Raw genomic sequence first — 20,470 nt, forward strand, 5'->3', positions numbered from 1 at the left:
TGCATATTATCTCATGTAATCTTTTCATTCTGCTTATTTAACGGTTTGCTCACTTTATCCTCATTCGGCTAATGCCAAATGAAAGAGCAAACGTTTAACTTTATGTGGATTTTACATATACGGGAAATTCTACTACAGTAACCTACTATCGAGTGCTAAAAATGTGTGTGATAAATAAGGTCGTTCATTAATTGACTTAGCACCACTAGTAACCTTTATTACTACTCCTTTGGATTAGTACCAAAAGAAAAAGTAGACTCCACTTGACACGCGTTTGTTTCCCAATTAATTACAGTATTTCCTTTTTAGTATATTTTTAGTAGTATATTTTTCCGAAATTATTTCTGTGACCCCTCGTCATGTATTTTAACCTCTAGCCGCAGAGGAAATTTTGAAGCTTTATAATCCCATTGAGAAAATTCTACGTTTGCGCATTCTCAAACATTGACTTGAGTTTTTCACGTATTCCATATACAAATCCCACCCATGTTCCCACTAAGCCAATGTAAACGAAGCCTGCCAAAATAAAAAATGAACTATATTTTGAAATGTTACATAACTATGTTAAAAAACGATGAGTACGTGCCTTAGTACCTGTAGTACAGGCCTTAGTATCGGCGAAATATAATAGAATCCTATTAATATCTACAGCTTTAGTTAAAAGCATGTCGCATCCCTATACAGCTTCGTAACAATGTCCGTTTTATAGTGTTCTGTACTGATAATAGCTAGTTCTCTGCCTATTCATTTTTGGAAAAGCATTGTTATCTGAATTAGTTTCCTATTGCGGCACATTTCAGCATAATCCATATTACCTAGAGATCATCTTAATTGTCTTTTGTTCAAGGCTTACTTGTTCCACTTGCCGGAAGGAATTCGATATAGAGATCTTGCACACATTTTTATGAATCGTTATTTCGATGAACAACCCGGTGCGTACAAATGGCATTTTTGCCAGGGTCACAAGTTTCGTCGAACTGTAAAACGCATTCTTGTTTTAGAGGAGAGTTTAATACCGACTGGTATTTTTTTGAGCAACCACTTAATTTATGACGGTTTAAGATACAACCGGAGATCATGGAGTAATGATCCATGATTGCATGCTAAAGCTTAAGGCTTTATCTTCCCCTCAGTACTATTTTCGTTATCGCAGTAGATGTTCTACATTCCAGTGCGCTCGAACTTGACCGGAAAGCCGAATTTACGGCCTTTCTAACGTAAATGCAAATCTGTATTATTTAGTATCGACCGAAAGGACTGACGATTAGCTTCGTCAACTTTTTAGAGTGAACTATTTAAGCTGACCTATTCTCGTTCAGGTCCCCTCACCTGGTAGAAAAACGTTAGTCTCGTTAGCAAATTTTTAAACGAGTTTCAGGAAACCGAAGTATCTGTTATTTCCCTCTCTGATACCTCTTGCCAACAACAGAATCTATTAAAAGTTTTCTGATCTAAACACAGCACGCAGTACGTTTAAATATTCTAAAGTACGTAACCACCCATAGTGTGCTTAAACAAGTTATTTTCGTAGAGATTGGATGTTGAAAACGTAAATAGCCTCCTTGTTATAGATGTTATAGATGCGGTCTCACGCCTCAACTACCAGCCTCCAGCCAGTGGTTTAAAAGGTCGGTAAATGAGAACAAAAGCTGTGGTTGAGCATCTGTAAGGCTACGTTTTGTAAGATTAACTCAGACGACCATCTGGTTTCGGTAGCCTTAATGGTACGTTCTGCAGTTAGGATATACATCTGCTTTGAATGACTGGCTACTTTAATTCGCTAAGACTTATTTTCTTTATCACCATTCAAGTTTATCATATTTAGTTAATTATTGTTAAGAATGTAGCCTTAGAAATTAGACTCAACTGAAATTAGAAATTCTGACCATGTACACTTTGGGATTTCAATCGACGGCTATAAACCAAAGCTATCAATCTGAGCTATATTTGTCAAAAATAAAACACAAACAAAAAGCTATCAAAGTGTTTAATACACACGTTTGTTTATTAAAAAGATCCCAGTCAGTGTCGTAACTTGCAAGGCGGCAGTTATCATATTATTTATTTATGATATAGAGACAAGAAGCGTATCGTGAATAAATGTTGTTTATTGATAAACTGCTGGATTACGTTGTCGTAGACTTGCGTTCTTGATTGGAAAGCAGCTACTTTAATAGACAAAGAGGTCGGTTGTCACACGAATTAGTTCACCATGCCAAGGCACTTGTGAGCTTGTTTTGAAACTAAAATATAAAAATAATAATACTATTAATATTTTTTCACACGCCTCAGCTGGTGACTATCATTAAATTTAAAGCCGATGTTCTCTACGTAGTGCTTGACCACTATAAGAATCTAATAATATTTTTGTGATTTTTTCCGTATCATGAAACAACCACTCAACAATTTAACATTAATCTAAATTACACAATATTACGCAAGAAATGCTGTATCCGTTGTGTATAGATGTGTGGGTGTTATTTGTTATTGTTTTTATTTGTAACAGTATGTAATTCGGTTATTTGTAATAGGTTCGTGGTATTCTCTGACTAGCGTCTCTTTCGTCACACATTCGAGGTGACCCTTTTGTTATTAATAACTTTTTTTTAAGAGTTCTATTAATACAAAATGAAGGTGCTTCCCGTCATGAAGCGCTTCTGTCAGGATATTTTAAGTACTGCCGTAGACAATGCTAAGTGAGGCAATGTAAGCTATATTAAAAAGTCATGGGAGCACCAGCAGACCAATGGCTTCCAGAATATTGCGAAAAGACCATCGGCATCCCAAATCAAAGCAAAACAAACAAAAAGACCACTTAGTCTATGGGGTCATCTATAATCATTAACATAACATACAGACGTCTGTGGAAACGGTGTCTTTAAATTTTTTCTAATATTAGGGACTCACAAACGGCGACCATTCATCGGCTAAAGAAAAATGCATAGCTTTGTCATGGGCATTCTTTAAACAATATAGAAACTTTTTTACAATAGGAAAGTAAAAGGTTTCGATATATTCAGTATTTATAACACTCTGGATCGAATATACGATGGGTGGTTACGGCAGATAGCAAGTAATAATTTTTAGTCCATTATAGGTATATCCTCATAGGTGTACCCTGGAGTTTCGTAATAGGCTTGATAGGCAATGTAAGTGTAATGTGCACCGGGAATGAACAAGAGACTTCCGAGTAAGTAAAAACCCCACATCGATTCATGGAAGGATTCGGGCATTAAGGAGAGATTGATGAGCACGGCAAGGCTGATCAACAGAGAACCTGAAAAGGCAAATAAACAGGCCTGATTTAGAATCCTGTTTATGTTCATTAAAATCTAATGTTACCAGACGAGGCCAAAGTGAAGAATGTCCGCTTTTCCCAGAAGCAGTTACCACTACGCAACAATCTGACCCAGTTTTTTTCATTTTATTGTTTTTAATATTTTTCATTTATACAAACGTGAACATGTGAAGGTGTTACCTAATGGAGATGAATGTATCATAATTCGAATGTTCACGATAATAAATTGCATTCATATCTCACGTAAAGATCCAAAGAAATAAGTTTTAAATTTCTTTGAAGGATGGTCTAAAATATAATTTCGCAATTCGAGTGTGCTACAAAAACAGTGACTTTTTATTTAAAATGAACTAGTTTTTAGAAATATTGGTTTTGTGTATAGCAGTTGTGATTGCAGACCTTGTGTGCGTGTGTGCGTGTTTTTTTATCACGATTCAATGTAATACTGGCAAAAATTCATAAATAATTTAAGGTGGTATAGGAACTTGGGTTAGTGATGATATACGATACGGAAATTCTGTAATGGTCAAAGCAACAGTAGAGTTACAGAAAGAAATTGACACGTTAACATAGTTAATATAGCAATTGAGGTAAAGAAATAAAATTATTCAGCTTAACTTCTTTTTCATATAGATTTTTTGCACATTTCATATAAAAGGTATGGGTTAAAGAAAAGTATTTATAAATTTGCTGGAAGAAGTAGACTAAATGATGAAAATACATCCTTTTGATTATAAGTATATAATATAATGATGATTTTCAAAAACGAGAAGAAATATATTTTTACACATACCATTTGATGACTATATAAAGTAAGTGCTGACTATATCTCTGAGTATTGGGATTTGTGTATGACGGATATTCCGATGTAAACTTTAAATGGTGAACGGCATCTTAGATGAGAAAAAACGATATTTACCAAGAAAGAAAAGAAGTATAGCTGAACCAATGGATTTGTATGGGATCGGTTGTTGATGTCGTGGTTTTTCAAACTGTTCTGGAATAAAGTCGTCGTTCCGAAGCCTTTGATATCCTTGGTGAGGTCGAGACCCACCCAAAGGATTAGCTGTAAGCAAATGGTATGCCGTATGAGATTACGACTAGTTCTTCGTGCGTTTTGCTAGCTCTTATAAGAAAAAAAAAGTAATATTTCTAAATAACCAAAATAAATGAACAGTTAACTCTATTGGTGTATTATCTTAGTCAATGGGCTACTGAAGCATTCCGTAATGTTTATCTAACATTATATGCAAATATAAATCGTTAGACATTATACTGCACGCTGAAGACAGCCAAGTTTTTGTTATACTAATATCTTAGTGAAGAGAAGAGCTTAAAAGCAACACCCCGTATACTATTTTGAACATACTATTGCGTCACCGACAACGGAATTCTTTCAACCCATATTAATGAACGCCACCTGCTTACAACAAAACTAAGCTAGGTAAGTTGCGCGTGCAGACTGAGAAGGCAACGTTCCGCCTTCCAAATATGTATTCCGCCTATTTTATTATTTATTATACCAATTTAAAGTAAGAACGTCGAGATAACAGCTTTATAAGCCAACGGCACAATCTGAAATATCTAACTATGGTAACGAACTGATTCCGACCACGAAATATTTATATAGCAGAGTTTTCAATTCGAGTGATTGGTGTGAAAGATGTGATATGATTAGTTCGCAGTAGTAAGACAGAGAAAGAAAAAAGACAATCGAAACAGCGGGGTCTTTGATACGACATCAGATGTTTTGCCGCTTCATAATGCTACATGTGTGAATCACTATCAGAGCACCTATCCAACCGATGCATCTATCAGTAGGATAACTAGTGTCAAGATAAAATCTCACGCATTCTCCAGTTGACGTCGAACTAACCTTGATGACCTTTACGCTATCATATATATAATTTGCCACATGGGCATTACCCATAATAAATAGAATAAAACACCCATAATGTAATACAAAATATACAATGAACTTTCAATTCAGTTAATCTAAACGTGTCCTCCATTTATTGTAGAAGGATTAACAGGTTTGACAGAAGCAGTGGAGGCCTATTCCCCAAATGCCACACCATAGGTTCAAAATAATCGTATTCAAACTGAGCTTCTCTTTCAAGGATATCTTTCTCCATGTCAAAGGAATACTAACTTAACCCCCACAAATTTTCGCCAAAGTGATGGCTCCTTAATACACCATAATAATTCCTCCTTAATAATAATGTGATCTGCTGCCCACACCAAAAGGGTCGTAATCTGTCGAAGGACTGTTCGCTCATTATAAAAAAAATTGCAGAGTGAATTTTTTTAATTGGGACGTTGGTTGGCAACACCAATTGCATGTATGTAACCTGAGTGATGTCGTCGTCACTAACAAAAATGTACGAGTAAGATATGACCCAATCAGTGTATAAAGTTCTAAAAGTGAATTGCGTTACTCGTTTCGTTCGCATACCTTTCTCGTTACATAACGATAAGTCACGATAGTGATGGGAGCTGGCCATTTAAAGGAGCAAATGCAAATAACGGGTGTGGCGGCAACACCAGTCGTGGGACTCAAAACGTCACGTATTTATATAATGCTAATGAGACGAAAAATAAAAACATTGTGTTGTAGAATAGCTAACATAAGTCCACCTAAAAAATCTACATTAGTCCACTGACGTTAACCTTCTTCGTCGTTTCGTGGGCACAATATCTAGAAGAGCTCAGTGTTGGACATATTTGGCCAAGCGTTCTTCTTGGTCTAAACTGTGCTCTAATGATTACTTCGTGTATCGCGATCGCATTCTTACCATATTAATAGTTCGACACTAACGTTTCCATTTCTGTGCCCGTAATAACTGCAACACTTTGAGGTCTGGCTAGCTCAATAGGCTTTTTGCCAATATCGATAGTATTGATGCCGATGATTTAAGCGATCAAAAGCGATATCACTTATGTGTTGGAGAGGAGCTGTGCAGCTCTTGATAACTGACTGCTTCGGAGAGAAGAGGAAAATATCCTTCCTCCTTAATATATTCGTGGCTTCCTGAATACGTTATATAATTGTTAAACAGTGGCGCATTGAAAAAAGTAGACACTGACAAATGACAAAGTGCTAGACAAAGTTCTACGGTGTGACTAATAGAAACAACACACAATATTTGATTTCAGTCATTCTCGTATAAACCAGACAAAGAAATATTTTTTTACTGATTTTTCTGGATATCATTCCCGCTCATGTTAATTAGTCACCATTAATTGACACCAGGTTCGTTCATCACCCAGATTCCGACATTATCAGATTTTCTTTAACACCAAAATTGCTCTTGCGGATAAATATCAATTTCTTTCAGTAATATCCAATGAGGCAAAGATACAACTATATATATTGAAAAGTGTAGGCAAATAACGCCTCTAAACGAATTTTTTTAATGTAATAAAAAAAAAAACGTCAGAATTCTACGTAATGTGAAATACGTTTGCTGATGGTCACTGGTAAATCTAAAATACCATTTATTTTCACCGGCCAGCCACCCCAACTATTATTATATTCATTCTAATCTTTGATATACGAACAAAAAAGGGAAAAACATTTTCTGTTTTTTGGCCCATACGATTTTACCTGCCGCTACTGAATAACTGCGCATGGCCTCATTAATTAGTTAGACATTTGGCCAGAAATTCAAATTATTTAAGTGAAACACGGAAATTAAACCATAATATAGCCACAGATGTAGAGTGACGGTATTATTAATAGCAGGAGGAGGGAAATCATCAATATGTGTTGTTAATAGTCCTCCAGCCATTCCGACAAGCCAGCACTGGTTTCCATTTAATCCTGACAATACTTGCTTACCGTTGTGCTTGTTGTACATGCTGTGCACATAGACGTGTTTTGCTTCTCCTCTGAATGTGAACCTGCAAACCAATTTTTACATTATCTCCCGTGTCCGCCATGTCCTCCACGGGAGAAGCGAACAGCAAAACGGCTAGATTCGCTGGCGTGGAGAAGATCAATGGAAAACCGAGAATCATAATCTAAAAATAATGATAATACTAGCCAAACTAGCTTTATGTAGCTCAATGTATTGTGTGTTTGTGATTGGAACTATTTGTGTTTATACGAGTTGTCACTTGTGGACCGTGTGATATTATTGTAGTTGCGTCGTATAGTGATAGGAGACATAGTAGAATTTGGTTCGTCGTTCTCCTAATCAATCCGTCTGTTATTGACAACAGACTACGGGAAAAATTGTGTACGCAAGAGTGTGTGTATGTCTACCAGTAGAATCACCAATTGACGGATATTCTACATTACTGTGCGTACTTCTCATGCTCAAAGGTAGTATTTAATCAGGACCTTCTAAGGATTTTCAACTTTCGTCTCTAGTAGTTAACTGACCAATTTAGTGGAAAGACCTGACGCACATTTATTGTTAGAGGTAAGTAGCCAATTGTAATCCAAGTCTTATTTTACTCTTAATCGCTGACCACTTTCTAAAACGTGGGGACCAAAACGTGGTTACTATCATTATAATCAATAATCATTAACTTGACACATGTTGAACTTTATTGAATAAAGTTATAAATAAAAAATAAAGAAATGTTACGATTTAGGTGATGAAATTGTGTTTCAGTGTTTCTGTTGCAACAATCGTTTTTGTATTTGTTGTCTCGATAAGTTACAGTCGTTTGATCAAACATTAGAACCGCGTCACTGTTGTCAGCCGGTCTATATTTAAGTAAATAGCCCCATGCAGGTATAACATATGCCCACCTTTACCTAGTAACAGTCGACTCTAAGAACTCATGCCAATCCAATCTTATTAAAAAAATATCTTTAGTACGTGGAAACCGTGTGGCGCTGGTCACTACATAGTGCTGCTCGAAGCGATTTTCAAGGTTCAGGTAACGCTGGCTTCTTCTATTGCCGCTGCTGCTATTTAAGGTGCAACATGTCATTGAAGCAAGCGCGTGCATTACAGTGCACACCACGTAGTTCTCGGAGTTCGGAACTGGGCGAATTTAGTTTTGTGCCAGAAGCCATGCAAAGCCTAACGGCAATATCGGATGTAGAACATGAAAAATTCAAGCAGTGGCAGCACCGCTATTTGAACATTCGAGACTTCACTCATTCGAATATGTTACCGAAATTGTGCCATAGACTCTAATGCTGAACTTTATTATCCTTAATAAGCCAGTCGAGTAACAACGACCACTGAATTCAGACGTTTTATACCAATTATTTCACAACGGGACCCCCGAATCAACGATATCTGGCTATTATTTAGACTAATCTAAAACTTAGCTATTAAATCTAAATTGATTTAGAACATACTTTATTCACAGATGTTCGTGCAACTACTAGGTGCAGCTACTGCATACGTAGCCAAAAAATCAAAAGCTTTACGATTCGTCATAATTAATTGTGGCGCGAAAATTTAAAATAGTGAGGAAGGGTGAAGCACTTTATTTATTTACGCTAAAAGAAGCATTTTTAGGCTGATAAAAATTTGGGAGAAGTCGATTTTGTCTATTCTGAGGTATCAACAATGCAACATGAACGACGTTCGACAACGTATAGCCCTACACGGAGCCGAAAAAGTACACGACAGGGCGTTGAAGTAAAGAATTCTAATCAAGTGATTATTAAGCAGAGACAAAAGCGGAGTTTACGGAAATATCCGATAGAGTATGATAAAAGCGTAATGAAAAGAGAAAAAGCAGGAACAATTCTAGAGATCGCACATTGGCCATCTATTATTTTATAACAAATGCTTTATTTCACAGTTTTGGCGAACCCTCAAACCGCCACACATAAAATGATTGTATACATTGCAAGACTTGCAGAAAATGTGACGTTCATTTGGTACTTCGAAAAATAACAAAGTTGTGGCATACAAATATTTTCGGTGCCTTTCTATTATAACTGACGGGTGACTACTCAGTACAATATAAGTTTACTTTAAAGCATGATTTTCCACTTTGGTGATTAAAAACTCTATACATCTACATTTTTTCGTGCGCTACCAGGGACCGCCCAGTAAAATGTGTACTCTTGTCGGATCCAACTATATTGTTCCGACTGAATCAAAATTCAGCACATAAGCTGTTAATCTCTTGGCTGGAGACTTACGTATATTTTCGTACCAAGTTGAAACTTCTCAGCAACACACTTCCACAAGAGGGCTATAATGCGTAACCTATTTGCAATGTACTTAATTTTTTGCAAATAGATTACGCATAGAAAAAGGTCCTACCATTCGTCAAATGAATAAAGCTGTAGTATGCTGCACAAACGTGTCAGTCTGGTCATCAGGCTCTAACGGACGTGTTCCACTTTCAAAATTTTTATTCTTACACCTAATCGTCTTTGTAAAATTTCAGGATACAACAAAAACTAAGGATGGCTGGTTCAAACGGAACAGAGGTTCAAGAAACGCCACTTCAAGAGGTCGGGTTTTTTTTTTTACTATGTAGTAATCCATGTTCCCGTTTATCTGAATATAACAAAGCCATATGCATAATCAGAATCCTATCTAGAACTGTAAGGTACGAAACTATATACCGTTTTAAGTAGAACTTTTCTGACAACGACGAGTACAACGATCTTTTAAATCACGAACTGTTATGAGGATATGCGCGACCTCCGAAGTCTCTTGGCATGCCGCCAAGTAAGTAGCATTTGTAGGCAAGCTCTAAATGAAAGTACGTATGCAAAGAGATACGGTAGGCCAATGCCATGCAAGATATTCTATTCAGCTCATATTAAATACAGACACAGAGAGTCATGCACGATTTTACATGACTGAACAAAAAGCATATAATCAAATATCCTGGAACTGCGTACAGATATACCGCACTTAGCGTACCAGGTAAAATACATCAGAATTGAAACCTAAAAGATGAAAACACACGTAAGAACTGAGGCACGTAAGGCACACTTAAATATTCGCTGACGCGTATCCCAATTTTGAGAAGTCGTTTATTCGCCTTATTGGACAATATTATTGCTTGGACCACACTGAACATGTTCCTAGAAATGTTTAAACACGGACCTCTTTTTCCAAATTAGTCTTTCCAGGCAGATACAAATCGAAACTGCAATTATTTGCACAAAACAGCTGTAAGATAACGTAGTAATTTTCCCGAATTTCTCATTGCGTTAAGAGCGTAAGTGGCGCCACCTTGTTAGGGCCTTTGTCTTGTTATTTCAGATTTGTAGTGGCCAGCTCGTTCTTAATTAGAATAGGCAAATATAAAGAAAGGATCAATACTAGATTGTTTTCATCTAGGCCAAAGATTACTCACATAATTAACCTATTACTAAAAAAGCTGTCGAAGAGAACAAAATTTGTTTCGCGAGGCTGAAGCTGAGCCATTCCAAGTTCTGAATGATTATGAATCTCTCGGTTTGTTTATCGAATTGCACTGAGGGGATGCATTTCTGTTATCTGTGGCGGAGCTTTCCAGTCGTTAAAGATGCCTGTCTTACGTCAGTCGATCGAAGATTCAGTTGAAGGTGTCTGTAAATTGTATAACATCATTTTTGTGAGTACGTTCAGGTCTTTTATGACAGTAATTCTCTCCTGATATGCAAGTATACTTTGGGGCCCACTGTTTACACGCTGTTACAAACTCACAGAGATAACGAGGTAAATACGAGGACAACTATGCTTACGATAAGAAAGCCAGAAAGATCCCCAGTGTAAGCAAGTGGTCCGTAAAATTGAACACATTACGATATGTTTTGCCGAAATGGCCGTAATACAATAGTATTTGCACCCTCACCCACATCCTGCACGTTGAACACTCGGGTACTACAATTACCCGATAATGACCCAAGTGGCTCTATTCAAGGCTGTACTTATTGTGCATTAGATCAAGTTAGCGACACCATTCGTTTGCGAAGCGTTGCTTTTAGCGGGTCTGTGACGGGTCAGCTGGCGGCGACGGCTGTGCTGATGATGATTGCAACAGCGGCTAAAGTCAACAGCGATGCTCAAAGGGGGCTGTAATAATTTCTTGGAGAAATTAAGACACGTTACTATTACTGATACTATCAAATTATAGCATTGGGGTCGTTGCTTCCTTCTATTTTCTCTTTTATACATATTATAGTAATCCGTATTCAAATGACAGTATCGCCCGGCTAAGTAAGATTAAACAGCTTGCGAGTAATGCCCATAAAAAGCCTTTTGCAACCCCAGATGAGAGCTTTGAATACTGTATAGTGCATCTTCGATGTACATGCTTTCTAAAAATGCACTCGTTGCATATTCGTGCCATAGGTGAGTTTAATAGTGGACACATCGTCTCCAGCTACAATAATCAAAGGAGTACGAGAATTGACTGCTCACGCCAAACCCCAATGGAGCCATGAAAAGGTACTATGAATGGCTAATGAATTATCCAATGTAGGTTATTCATATGCTGTTCAGTTATAAATAGTACTGGCTTACTCGCAATTTTTTAAACTAGGCAGTTCTGCATGAAGCCTTACCGTCCTTTTAAAAAAATTTCTAGCCCTCTCAGTACCACTCAGATAGTTTGCTTCGACATCAGACGTAGCGGATTTAGTTGGCTTTGTCGGCTAAATTGACTCTGATTTTTTGCTTCTCATTCGCAACTCTATGAAAAGTAAGAGGCTCATTCATTATTTAATAATTTTTATAAGTTATAATTTTATCGTAATGCGATCAACTTTCTGTTCATTATGAAAGGCGTCTGGATTATATTAGAAAGCACTTTGTACTTTTCGGAAGGGTAGATGATCTTAAAAATATGGCACACAATTTAACCACTGTTTTTTCGCTTGTGTCCGTTTTATTCCTTTGTTATCTGTAGCTTATCGTTAAAACCCTTACGGGTGGAACAACGAATATCCTCCTGAGCTGCGATGACCCCTCTACAAACGAACGGATACTCGTTCGAATCTATGGGTCCAAAACGGAACTGTTTATTGATCGAGGCGCTGAGGTATAACCATTACTGGAAGATACGATTTTATACTTAAGCAAATATTGCATATAAGGATCATTCGAACACCCTGGCTAGGAAAAATATTATGCTAAAAAAATAGGGCGATAAGATACAAGTCTGAAAACCGTCGCTTTTCGTAGGCATATACTATTTTCGTACAACATATGTACACATATACAGAATAACGCGCATGATCGTGCTAAGTTGAAAACGCGTTAAGACCCACGCTTAGTTTTCATATTCCTGTTTGAAGAAACTTTTTTTGTTGGACATCCCGTCTTTTTTGAAGAAAGGACGATTATTTGTAAGGCATTTTTACGATGCATTGCTTTAGATATTCGCGCTTAAAGTCAAAAATTATAAGTGTCACGTTTTTTCTTTTTGCGTCTTTGATGACTACCAATCGTAACCTATAAACGATCGAGAAGTTCCCTAATTACTGAAGTCTGTTTTAGAGAGATTAAGGTAGGTTTCAGATAACTGCGTGAAACTAGCAAATGTTAAGACGCAGTCTGGTATGTGATGTTTTGGTTCTGGTTTGTTTCCATATACTTCAAAATAAATGGCAGGAAAATTCAACTGTTACGTCGTGTGGATTCGTTAATCTTTGTTTTCACTCATTGATTGATTAATGGATTTGATCTATTACAGGTTCGAAACATGCGTTTACTTCATGCACATGGTCTTGCCCCTAAAGTTTATGTCGCCTTTCGAAATGGCATTTGTTATGGCTACTTAGAGGGAAAGGTAATCCCGCCTGCTTCTATTGAATACGATATGATAAACCTGCTTTGATGTAATCTACTGGGTGTATTATATTTGTCGAATTCTTGTTACTGCCGTTTAGCCATGTTTTAGAAGTAGGATCGAGTGATTGTCGCCAGTCGGTCATCATTTTCATGGACTTTACTTCCTCTAGGTCATATCAACACATAGCAATTGATGAATGATCGTTGTCGTTTGTAACTTCCGGACATGGAATTTAGTGATATTTTTGTATTCGGGGCTTAGCACATATGCTGATTTCGACAGTGCTGTCTGCTGACGCTCGCAGCCTATAGGATACTTTCCCAAATTTGTTTTTCAGGCATGCGATGTTCATCATGCTTTTCTCGTCAGCACAAGCCAACCCATAAGAAACAATAAAAACTGTTGCGACTTTTTCGAGAGAACCCCTAACAGATATTAATATATATTAGACTGTTATAGATGAATCCGGTAAACTTTGTAGTTGACTGATTTTTAAACTAGTTGGGTTAAAAAGATGACTTTTTAATTGGCAGAGGTACTATAAAACCTTTATTACGTATTTGTTCCAGTGCTCTGGCAGCTTCTTAATCACACCTACCATTCGCGCTTTCATATGTACTTTCTTTACTTATGGATTTCGAAGTAAATGGATAGTAGGATATGATTGCCTTAAAATCACACGAACTTGGCAGAACAAGCGGGCTAAAACCAACGCTAGGATCTTTTCTTCCTCAATCCAAGAATTTATTGAGGCATGGCGATGAGGTCTGGCATCTCATCAAGTAACTAGAATACGTGTTTTCGGTTGCCGTACCAACGGCCTCAAGATAGTGCCGTCAATCATTGTTTGATGTTCGGCAGATATTTCGTAATGGCAGATGTTCCTAATGACTACTGCAAGTATTGACATCTCTTTAACCGCCCGAACCTACTGCCATCGAACATGATTGCCCTTCAAGGCGGCGCCATTTAGCCGCTGTCGTGTGGTTTCTCACCAGCTGATGGTAAAAACTGAACCACGTTTTGCATAGAGTTTTTCGTTAATTAAAAATTTGCAAATTGCGCGTAAATAGAAGATGCGCGTCTCCAATTGATGTGAAGTCTTCAGTCTAGTTTCCGCATTTTCAGTATTTGGGTCATAATTTTGTACCATGTTACATGTGAAGTACTAGTTTTTGCCGACAGAGCCTTACCAAGCCAGCTCTAGTGAAAAACCTTTTTGACTGCAATATTTTATGACTCCTGTCCAGCTTTGAAGCGTTTACGTTATTCACGTACTATGCTTCCGCCCGCATAAGGTGGATTAATGCGTTACCGATTTTTTATGAATCTCCGCAGTGCTGTGACCTTCGAGGAACAAAAACTTAATCACTGGGCGTTAATTTTCGAAATGTCTTTTTTAAACTCACTTAACTGAATTAGGTATTAGTTTTTTCTCGCAAGTTGCTAGAGGTCTGGAATATTTACCAGCCAAATTTCATCTCTGAGCGGCGGGCAGTTCAAAAGTTATTGACTGAATGTCCGGTGTATTTGCTTGTAACAGCCATATATATATATATATATATATGTGGGTGAAGTTTGACCCCCATAGTGTACAATAATTTTATGTACTTTGTATAGGGTCAACTGTTGCTGTATATGATGCGCCGTTATATTTGGATATCAAGCTTACTCTGTTATACGTATAAGCTAAAATATGGATAGTAGCATTTGTGATCGAAGTTAATAACACGCTTTTTTTATTAGGTCTTGGATGTAGACAAGGTGATCCAACCAGATATCACAGCGACAATCGCGCGGCAAATGGCCAAAATGCATGCAATTCCCATCGACCCACAGGCAAAGGTCGGCTACGTCATCTATTATTATTATTGATGATTATTGTGCGTGCATGTATAATTATTTTTTGAAAGTTCGAATAATTTTATCGAAGCAAAGCTATATTGTACTATCTGCATAAGAGAAAACTACGACCACAGAACCAATTTACACTTACGTCGTGCTGTAACACATAACATGTGTTATATAATAACATATAACATATGTTCCGAGCTTTTTTGGATTTTTTTCTACATTGCTACTGCTCGTTTAAATTTCAGGCTAAGATCATTCCCATGCTGGAACACTATCTCAGTCTTGTGCCCGCGGATATCTTAGCGGCAACAGAAAAAAAACTTGAATCCGAGTTCGGTAAAGAAAAGGTTCACGTGGCAGAAGAGATAAAACGGTTGAAAGAGGTAGATTTAGAAAATTCTTTTTTATCAAATCTATTGTTAAAGTACATTTGGAATATTTGCAACAACCAAATAAATGCATAATATGGCTAGCGAATTGTTGTTCACAAATTTAGAGAATCTGAAATGTATGAAATTTAAAAAATGAATTTAGGAACTGATATGATCGTACATTTTTCTTCTGCAGGTGTATGAATCACTTGATCAAACAGTTGTCTTCTGTCACAATGACCTTTTGTCAAAAAACATTCTTCTGGACGGCGACCGAATACACTTCATTGACTATGAATACGCATCCGCCAATTATCAAGGATTCGATATCGGTATGCTCGCGTTATAAAAATTTTAATGAGATTTGTCACGAGATCTTCGTGAAAAAGTAATCTGGCTCCTTGAAGACTTCCAACAGTTTGTTTACCAGCAGATACTGCGCGTACATTTGATTTGTTGTTCATATTGGCTTTGTAACACATTGTGTGGTGGAGTTTCGTATTGTGGTTCCAAATGAAAAACCACAGAGATCTTTATGAAGTGTCATGGATTTATTTTGTGCCATCATGTGCCATATGGATATAAAATCTTACTCACTATTTCCAAAGACCAACCTTTCTCTGAAAAGCCGAGGTTAATATTTTAGGCATGTGTTAACATGTCAAGAAAATTACGCTATGGGGTAAATATACAAAAATTCCTTTATTCACGCATCGTGATATCCGTTTCGTTACTGTATAATACTTGTCAGTTTAAATCCAAAAGTAAATCCAAAGTGTGCCTGACTCGGTGTGAAAGGTGTTCGGTTAATGTGAAAATAATGTATGCATATTTGTTTCTGCTTCGTTGTCCGTAGGAAACTTCTTTACCGAATTCGGTGGACAGGAGGGCTATGACAGAAAGCGGTATCCTACACGCGAATGGCAGCTCCCGTGGATACAACAATATCTAGAGTACTACCGTTCTTTTAAAGGTAGCCAATGATAACCGGTTGAACAAAAGCAAAGAATAGAATTGAAAAGAATTTAAGTAGTAGCAACAATAAAGTATTTGAACATATGTTTTGAACAGCGATATGGCCAATACTCCATTAGGTTTTTACATCAAAGATTGCATCAAAATTAGTACGAGGATACTTTAAGACCTTTTTAAAAATGTAGAGGTATACGGCGCGGTGGCCGATTTCTTTGCTTATATTTTATCAATTGTATTAATGCTAATTGATGAAGATTTTTCATTTTATGTAATAATTTTGCTAATACATTATGATAAGAGCCAGAAAAATCTTGATGAATAGTAATTCTTTGCAAAATTACAACAAATGAATTTGTTTTACTATCCCACCACGATTTTATTTGAGCAATCGATTTACCTTAGTTGTGTAGGCTTCGAAAAACTGAAAATTACGTGGAACGTAACAAAAAATGTATGAATAGACTCATTTCATAATTGTTGGTTACACTCCTTAACGGACTATACATCATAGTCTATAAAAAAAAAAGTGACTAGCATAAAAAAAATGTCACCAGTCTCCAACGACCAGACCTTTGAATAAAACTCAATGAGGTATCAGCTGATACAAAAATTATACAGTTTTCGTTTTGGGGACAATATAAGAATGACCAAAAGCGAAATAAAAGTTCATACAAGTAAACAGCCTAAATACTATATGGTAGATACATTGAGAGCATTACCCGCTCTCTAACGCTCTTATCCATGTTTTGAGAATATTAGAGAGTTCAGATGACTATAAAGCACTTTCCAGCAAGGGAAAATTCTGAGCTTAATTTCCCAACTATGCCTTTGTTCTTCTTAAGCTAAGCAAGGCCTTATGTCAAGAAATAGGAATATACGTTGTTTGCTTCTCAAAATTCGGTTACGGATAACACTGAATATGTTTGGCGTACTGCAATAACGTGAGCTCGTGCCAGCAAGGAGAATGTTATTTACTCGGTTCTCCTAGATGCTTTTACGCTGGTTGACAGCTCAATGCGCGCCTAACAACGCGAGCGATATATCTGATCGACAAAACATTATTACACTCCCAGCCCATAACATATTCGAAATAGTCCTACTGCAGCAGCTAGGCGTGAAGCCGAACTATTTGTCCTACAAGCTTTCAGCTTTCTCCGCACGTAATGTTTTGGAGAAATTCTAGGTTAAATATAACGACATGACTTGTCAACCTGCTAGAGCTTCGGTAAACCTGAGTTTATTCGTTGTCAGAAGCTATCTGAATACGTCTTGTCTGAACCTGGTGTTTATGTTACAGGAGTTAACGAGCATTCATTTGTGTAAATCGTAGAAAATATTTAGGATAATTAATATTGTATTGTCAATACATTTTGTCAATACATTCAATTTTAAATGCATTTTTTCTTATCTGTCTGTGTATCTCAATTGACTGATTTCTAGGCCGAAAGCCTCCAACGACTGCTGACGTTGACCAATTGTACGTGTTCGTGAACAAATGCGCTTTATCGTCCGCCATTCTCTGGGGTCTATGGGCCCTTATACAGGAGGCACATTCAACTATTAACTTTGATTTTAATCGATTCGCTATGGACCGATTGGGAATGTACTTTGCTAAACGTGACGAGTTTCTTAGTTTGTAGATATAAAGCATATTTGTAAAATTGTTACCCAAGAAGGCAAAGTAATTCGCCAGCGCCGCCAAGAAAAATGTTAAAAAACGGAGGTAAACAAAATGAAAATAGAATTTATGATGACATATGTATTAAACAGGAGGATCATTTTTAGAATCGTGCGCTGAGTGAATAAACGTAAGAATAAACGTTTCATTTACTATCGATTTAATATGCCGCAGCATACTAGCGCGCGGCTTTTTAAAAACCAATATATAATATTTGCTTTGAGATTAATATGGAGAGGCCCATATCCAATTGTTATGACTCGATCTTAAAATATTTCTCGGAAAAACCAACTACGTACCTTTAACTGCGTTGGATGTTATCTGTTGTAGGCGCAGCACAGATAAGTTTTTCAGAAACCAAACTTTCAACCCACTTATACAAGAATCTTGAACAACAAACAGCTTTTAGCTGACATATCGGCCATTTTACTCCGCTCTGTCACTTATAGCATCGTCGGTGTTAAATCGCCGTATGCCAATGTAACATATATAGAAAACGTGATAAGTACTACAACAAGTTGTCTACGATAGTCCTTGAGAAAAAAGCGCATAAACAGTTGTATGTACTCACTGCAGCGGGCACTGCGGCCCTGAGATAGATAGAAGTGCTAAATTTTCTGCATATTACCACTAACTTAGTTATTCCCTTAATATTCCAGTACTAAGAAGCGACTAAATGGTGCCTTCGGAACTAATAAATAGAAAACGAGGTCGAGCATGGACGCTTACGTTTTTCTTGGCTCTAAATATTCTTGACTGCAACGATTTCCCAAAGAGAATTAACAAGCAATATGTAGACATTGCAGCTGAAGCCTCATTAGATTATTATTTCAAATAAGCAATAGTTATTAAGGTCCTCCTAAGGTGAAACAGGGAACTGTGTCTTCAATCGAAGTCCGACTATAACTTAGTGGATTAACATCTAACTACCAAATCCCTCTATTTTATCATTGATAATAGTTGCATCTTCCATTTATATTTAAATGCACATATACATGTGTGTATATGTATATATATACATATGTAGATATATACATATATATATATATACATATATATGTGTATATATATATAGAATAGGTAATATTGTTCCGGTTAAAAGCCCGTCATAGCCCTTGAACTAACTGTAAACAAATCCCGCTCTTCTGCTCTACGCAGTTCCCCGAGTTCCACCTCAAAACTGTTGTATCTTTTTCTTTTCTATAAAAATAAAGTGCGAACAACGACCACCGCTACATGGTGTGAGTAACAACAACAGTAACTACCACAGCGCTGCTATTGGTATGACATTAACAGTATCTTGGATATCAAAAATTATGTCTAACAATAAAACCACAGACTGGGTTTGACGAGTTCTCATATAAACTAAGCGTTTTCATTGAATGAATAAGGTATGTTATCTTCAAATAAGAAACCTAGTCTTATCATGAAACGCATCATACAATAGTCTTGACTCAAAATTAACTGAAAATGCTATTGTACTATTACAAAGTGGTTACCCTCTCGATTGCTGGAACTGCGATTAGCTTTATTGCCGCCTATGCCTAAAATCGAGCCACAGCAAAAACCTTTTATGTCAGGGTTTCCAAAAAACCATATATACGCAAAACTAAACTTAGGTATTATTGGCTAAATTAAATTCAAAGACTCAATTTGCGTACAACATTTCCAGCAACTACAAAATATATTTTCTATTGCAGAGAGCGTAAATAAGCACCACAATGGCCCAAATTGAAGGAACGTGTTACAGTACGATAACATTAAAACCGTTTTAACCACATGTATTGGTTAAAATATAATTACAAGGATAAGCGCACCACTGTTGCAGCTTGCGCGGCGCTGAAAAGCCGACGCTGCCGTTGTCGTTCATTTGGCCATTGAACGTTGCGAAGGCAGATGGCTAATCGCACGTTGAGCTGCAACATTGTGAAACTGGCAGTAAGGCGACAACGCCGAATATGCCGGAGAAACCAATAACCATAATGTAATAAGGCGCCTAACAGCAATGGCGATAACAGCAGCACCAAGCATCAACAAAAAGGAAACTAGTTTATTTATTTTTAAATTTTTTAACCTTTTAATTTATTATTCTCTTTATTGTACTGAGTGTTGACTATAGTGGTACCTTGAAGCGCCGAGTCTTTGATGATATTAAGGAATTCCTTGGTAGCATCTTTGCGTACCATGTTGCCCACACTGTCACAAGAAACCGCCGTGTTGTATTTATATATATAACACCCACACCTATCTGTGAACAAATAAAGCTTAAACAGCCGCCTGGCCTTGTGTATAGGCAGTTCGTCGAAAATTCGCCCTCGCCTCACTGAGACACTGTTGGAGAAAAATCAAGAGTTAGTTGGGTGATAAGAACGACCAGCTGCACAATCTCTTCTTCTCTTGTGTTTGCACAACACTTTTAACTTTCAGCCCAGAGCTAAGGCAAATTGGTACCAAATAATAGCCACGGGCTCCCTGTGCGAGCAGAGAGGCAGGTTTAATATATTCCGAGCGGCAATCAGCTGTTGACAGCTAGGGCTCGCATGGGTGCCGCCATTTTGGATTAGCGGGATTTTGTCC

The 20,470-nt window shown here is 37.1% G+C and overlaps 2 protein-coding genes across 9 annotated transcripts in view; one reads left to right on the top strand and one right to left on the bottom strand.

Annotated features, from left to right (window-relative positions):
• Positions 1 to 18,615, top strand: part of eas (ethanolamine kinase 1) — a 32,910-nt gene extending 14,295 nt beyond the window's left edge. For 3 of the 6 annotated variants that reach the window (XM_022834758.2, XM_022834759.2, XM_086968661.1), the window contains 9 exons: positions 9,671 to 9,737; positions 11,575 to 11,670; positions 12,131 to 12,262; positions 12,917 to 13,012; positions 14,762 to 14,860; positions 15,115 to 15,252; positions 15,437 to 15,572; positions 16,097 to 16,213; positions 17,656 to 18,615. In XM_022834758.2, the coding sequence (XP_022690493.1) occupies positions 9,671 to 9,737; positions 11,575 to 11,670; positions 12,131 to 12,262; positions 12,917 to 13,012; positions 14,762 to 14,860; positions 15,115 to 15,252; positions 15,437 to 15,572; positions 16,097 to 16,213; positions 17,656 to 17,855 (1,081 nt within the window). In that variant the 3' untranslated portion in view covers positions 17,856 to 18,615. Of the gene's footprint in view, positions 1 to 6,367; positions 6,552 to 7,216; positions 7,726 to 9,670; positions 9,738 to 10,750; positions 10,835 to 11,574; positions 11,671 to 12,130; positions 12,263 to 12,916; positions 13,013 to 14,761; positions 14,861 to 15,114; positions 15,253 to 15,436; positions 15,573 to 16,096; positions 16,214 to 17,655 lie in introns of those variants that run through there. The other 3 variants (XM_022834761.2, XM_022834760.2, XM_086968662.1) reach the window with 3 other exon arrangements.
• LOC111261340 (transmembrane protein 230) lies at positions 1,973 to 20,432 on the bottom strand. Of its 3 annotated transcripts, XM_086968664.1 has the most exons (4): positions 20,019 to 20,432; positions 7,140 to 7,201; positions 4,218 to 4,364; positions 3,142 to 3,277 (listed from the first exon to the last, which is right to left on the bottom strand). In XM_086968664.1, exons 1-4 carry the CDS (start codon positions 20,077 to 20,079, stop codon positions 3,266 to 3,268), a joined length of 282 nt encoding a protein of 93 aa, XP_086824790.1. In that variant the 5' UTR covers positions 20,080 to 20,432; the 3' UTR covers positions 3,142 to 3,265. The 3 variants fall into 3 exon arrangements, with proteins under 3 accessions (XP_022690497.1, XP_086824789.1, XP_086824790.1); XM_022834762.2 differs by lacking the exon at positions 7,140 to 7,201 and having other exon boundaries at positions 1,973 to 3,277; positions 20,019 to 20,422; XM_086968663.1 differs by lacking the exons at positions 7,140 to 7,201; positions 20,019 to 20,432 and adding an exon at positions 5,754 to 5,918 and having other exon boundaries at positions 1,973 to 3,277.
• Between the last annotated feature and the right edge of the window lie 38 nt (positions 20,433 to 20,470).

Source organism: Varroa jacobsoni, unplaced genomic scaffold, assembly GCF_002532875.2.
Source record: "Varroa jacobsoni isolate VJ856 unplaced genomic scaffold, vjacob_1.0 scaffold_547, whole genome shotgun sequence".
NCBI classification, from domain to species: domain Eukaryota; kingdom Metazoa; phylum Arthropoda; class Arachnida; order Mesostigmata; family Varroidae; genus Varroa; species Varroa jacobsoni.

Coding starts and splice junctions, on each gene's coding strand:
- LOC111261340 (XM_022834762.2), bottom strand. CDS start 20,079: ATGGTACGCAAAGATGCTACCAAGGAATTCCTTAATATCATCAAAGAC. Junction 4,365..20,018: donor CAAAGACTCGGCGCTTCAAG/GTACCACTATAG, acceptor ATTTGCTTACAG/CTAATCCTTTGGGTGGGTCT. Junction 3,278..4,217: donor TATACTTCTTTTCTTTCTTG/GTAAATATCGTT, acceptor TTGCCTTTTCAG/GTTCTCTGTTGATCAGCCTT.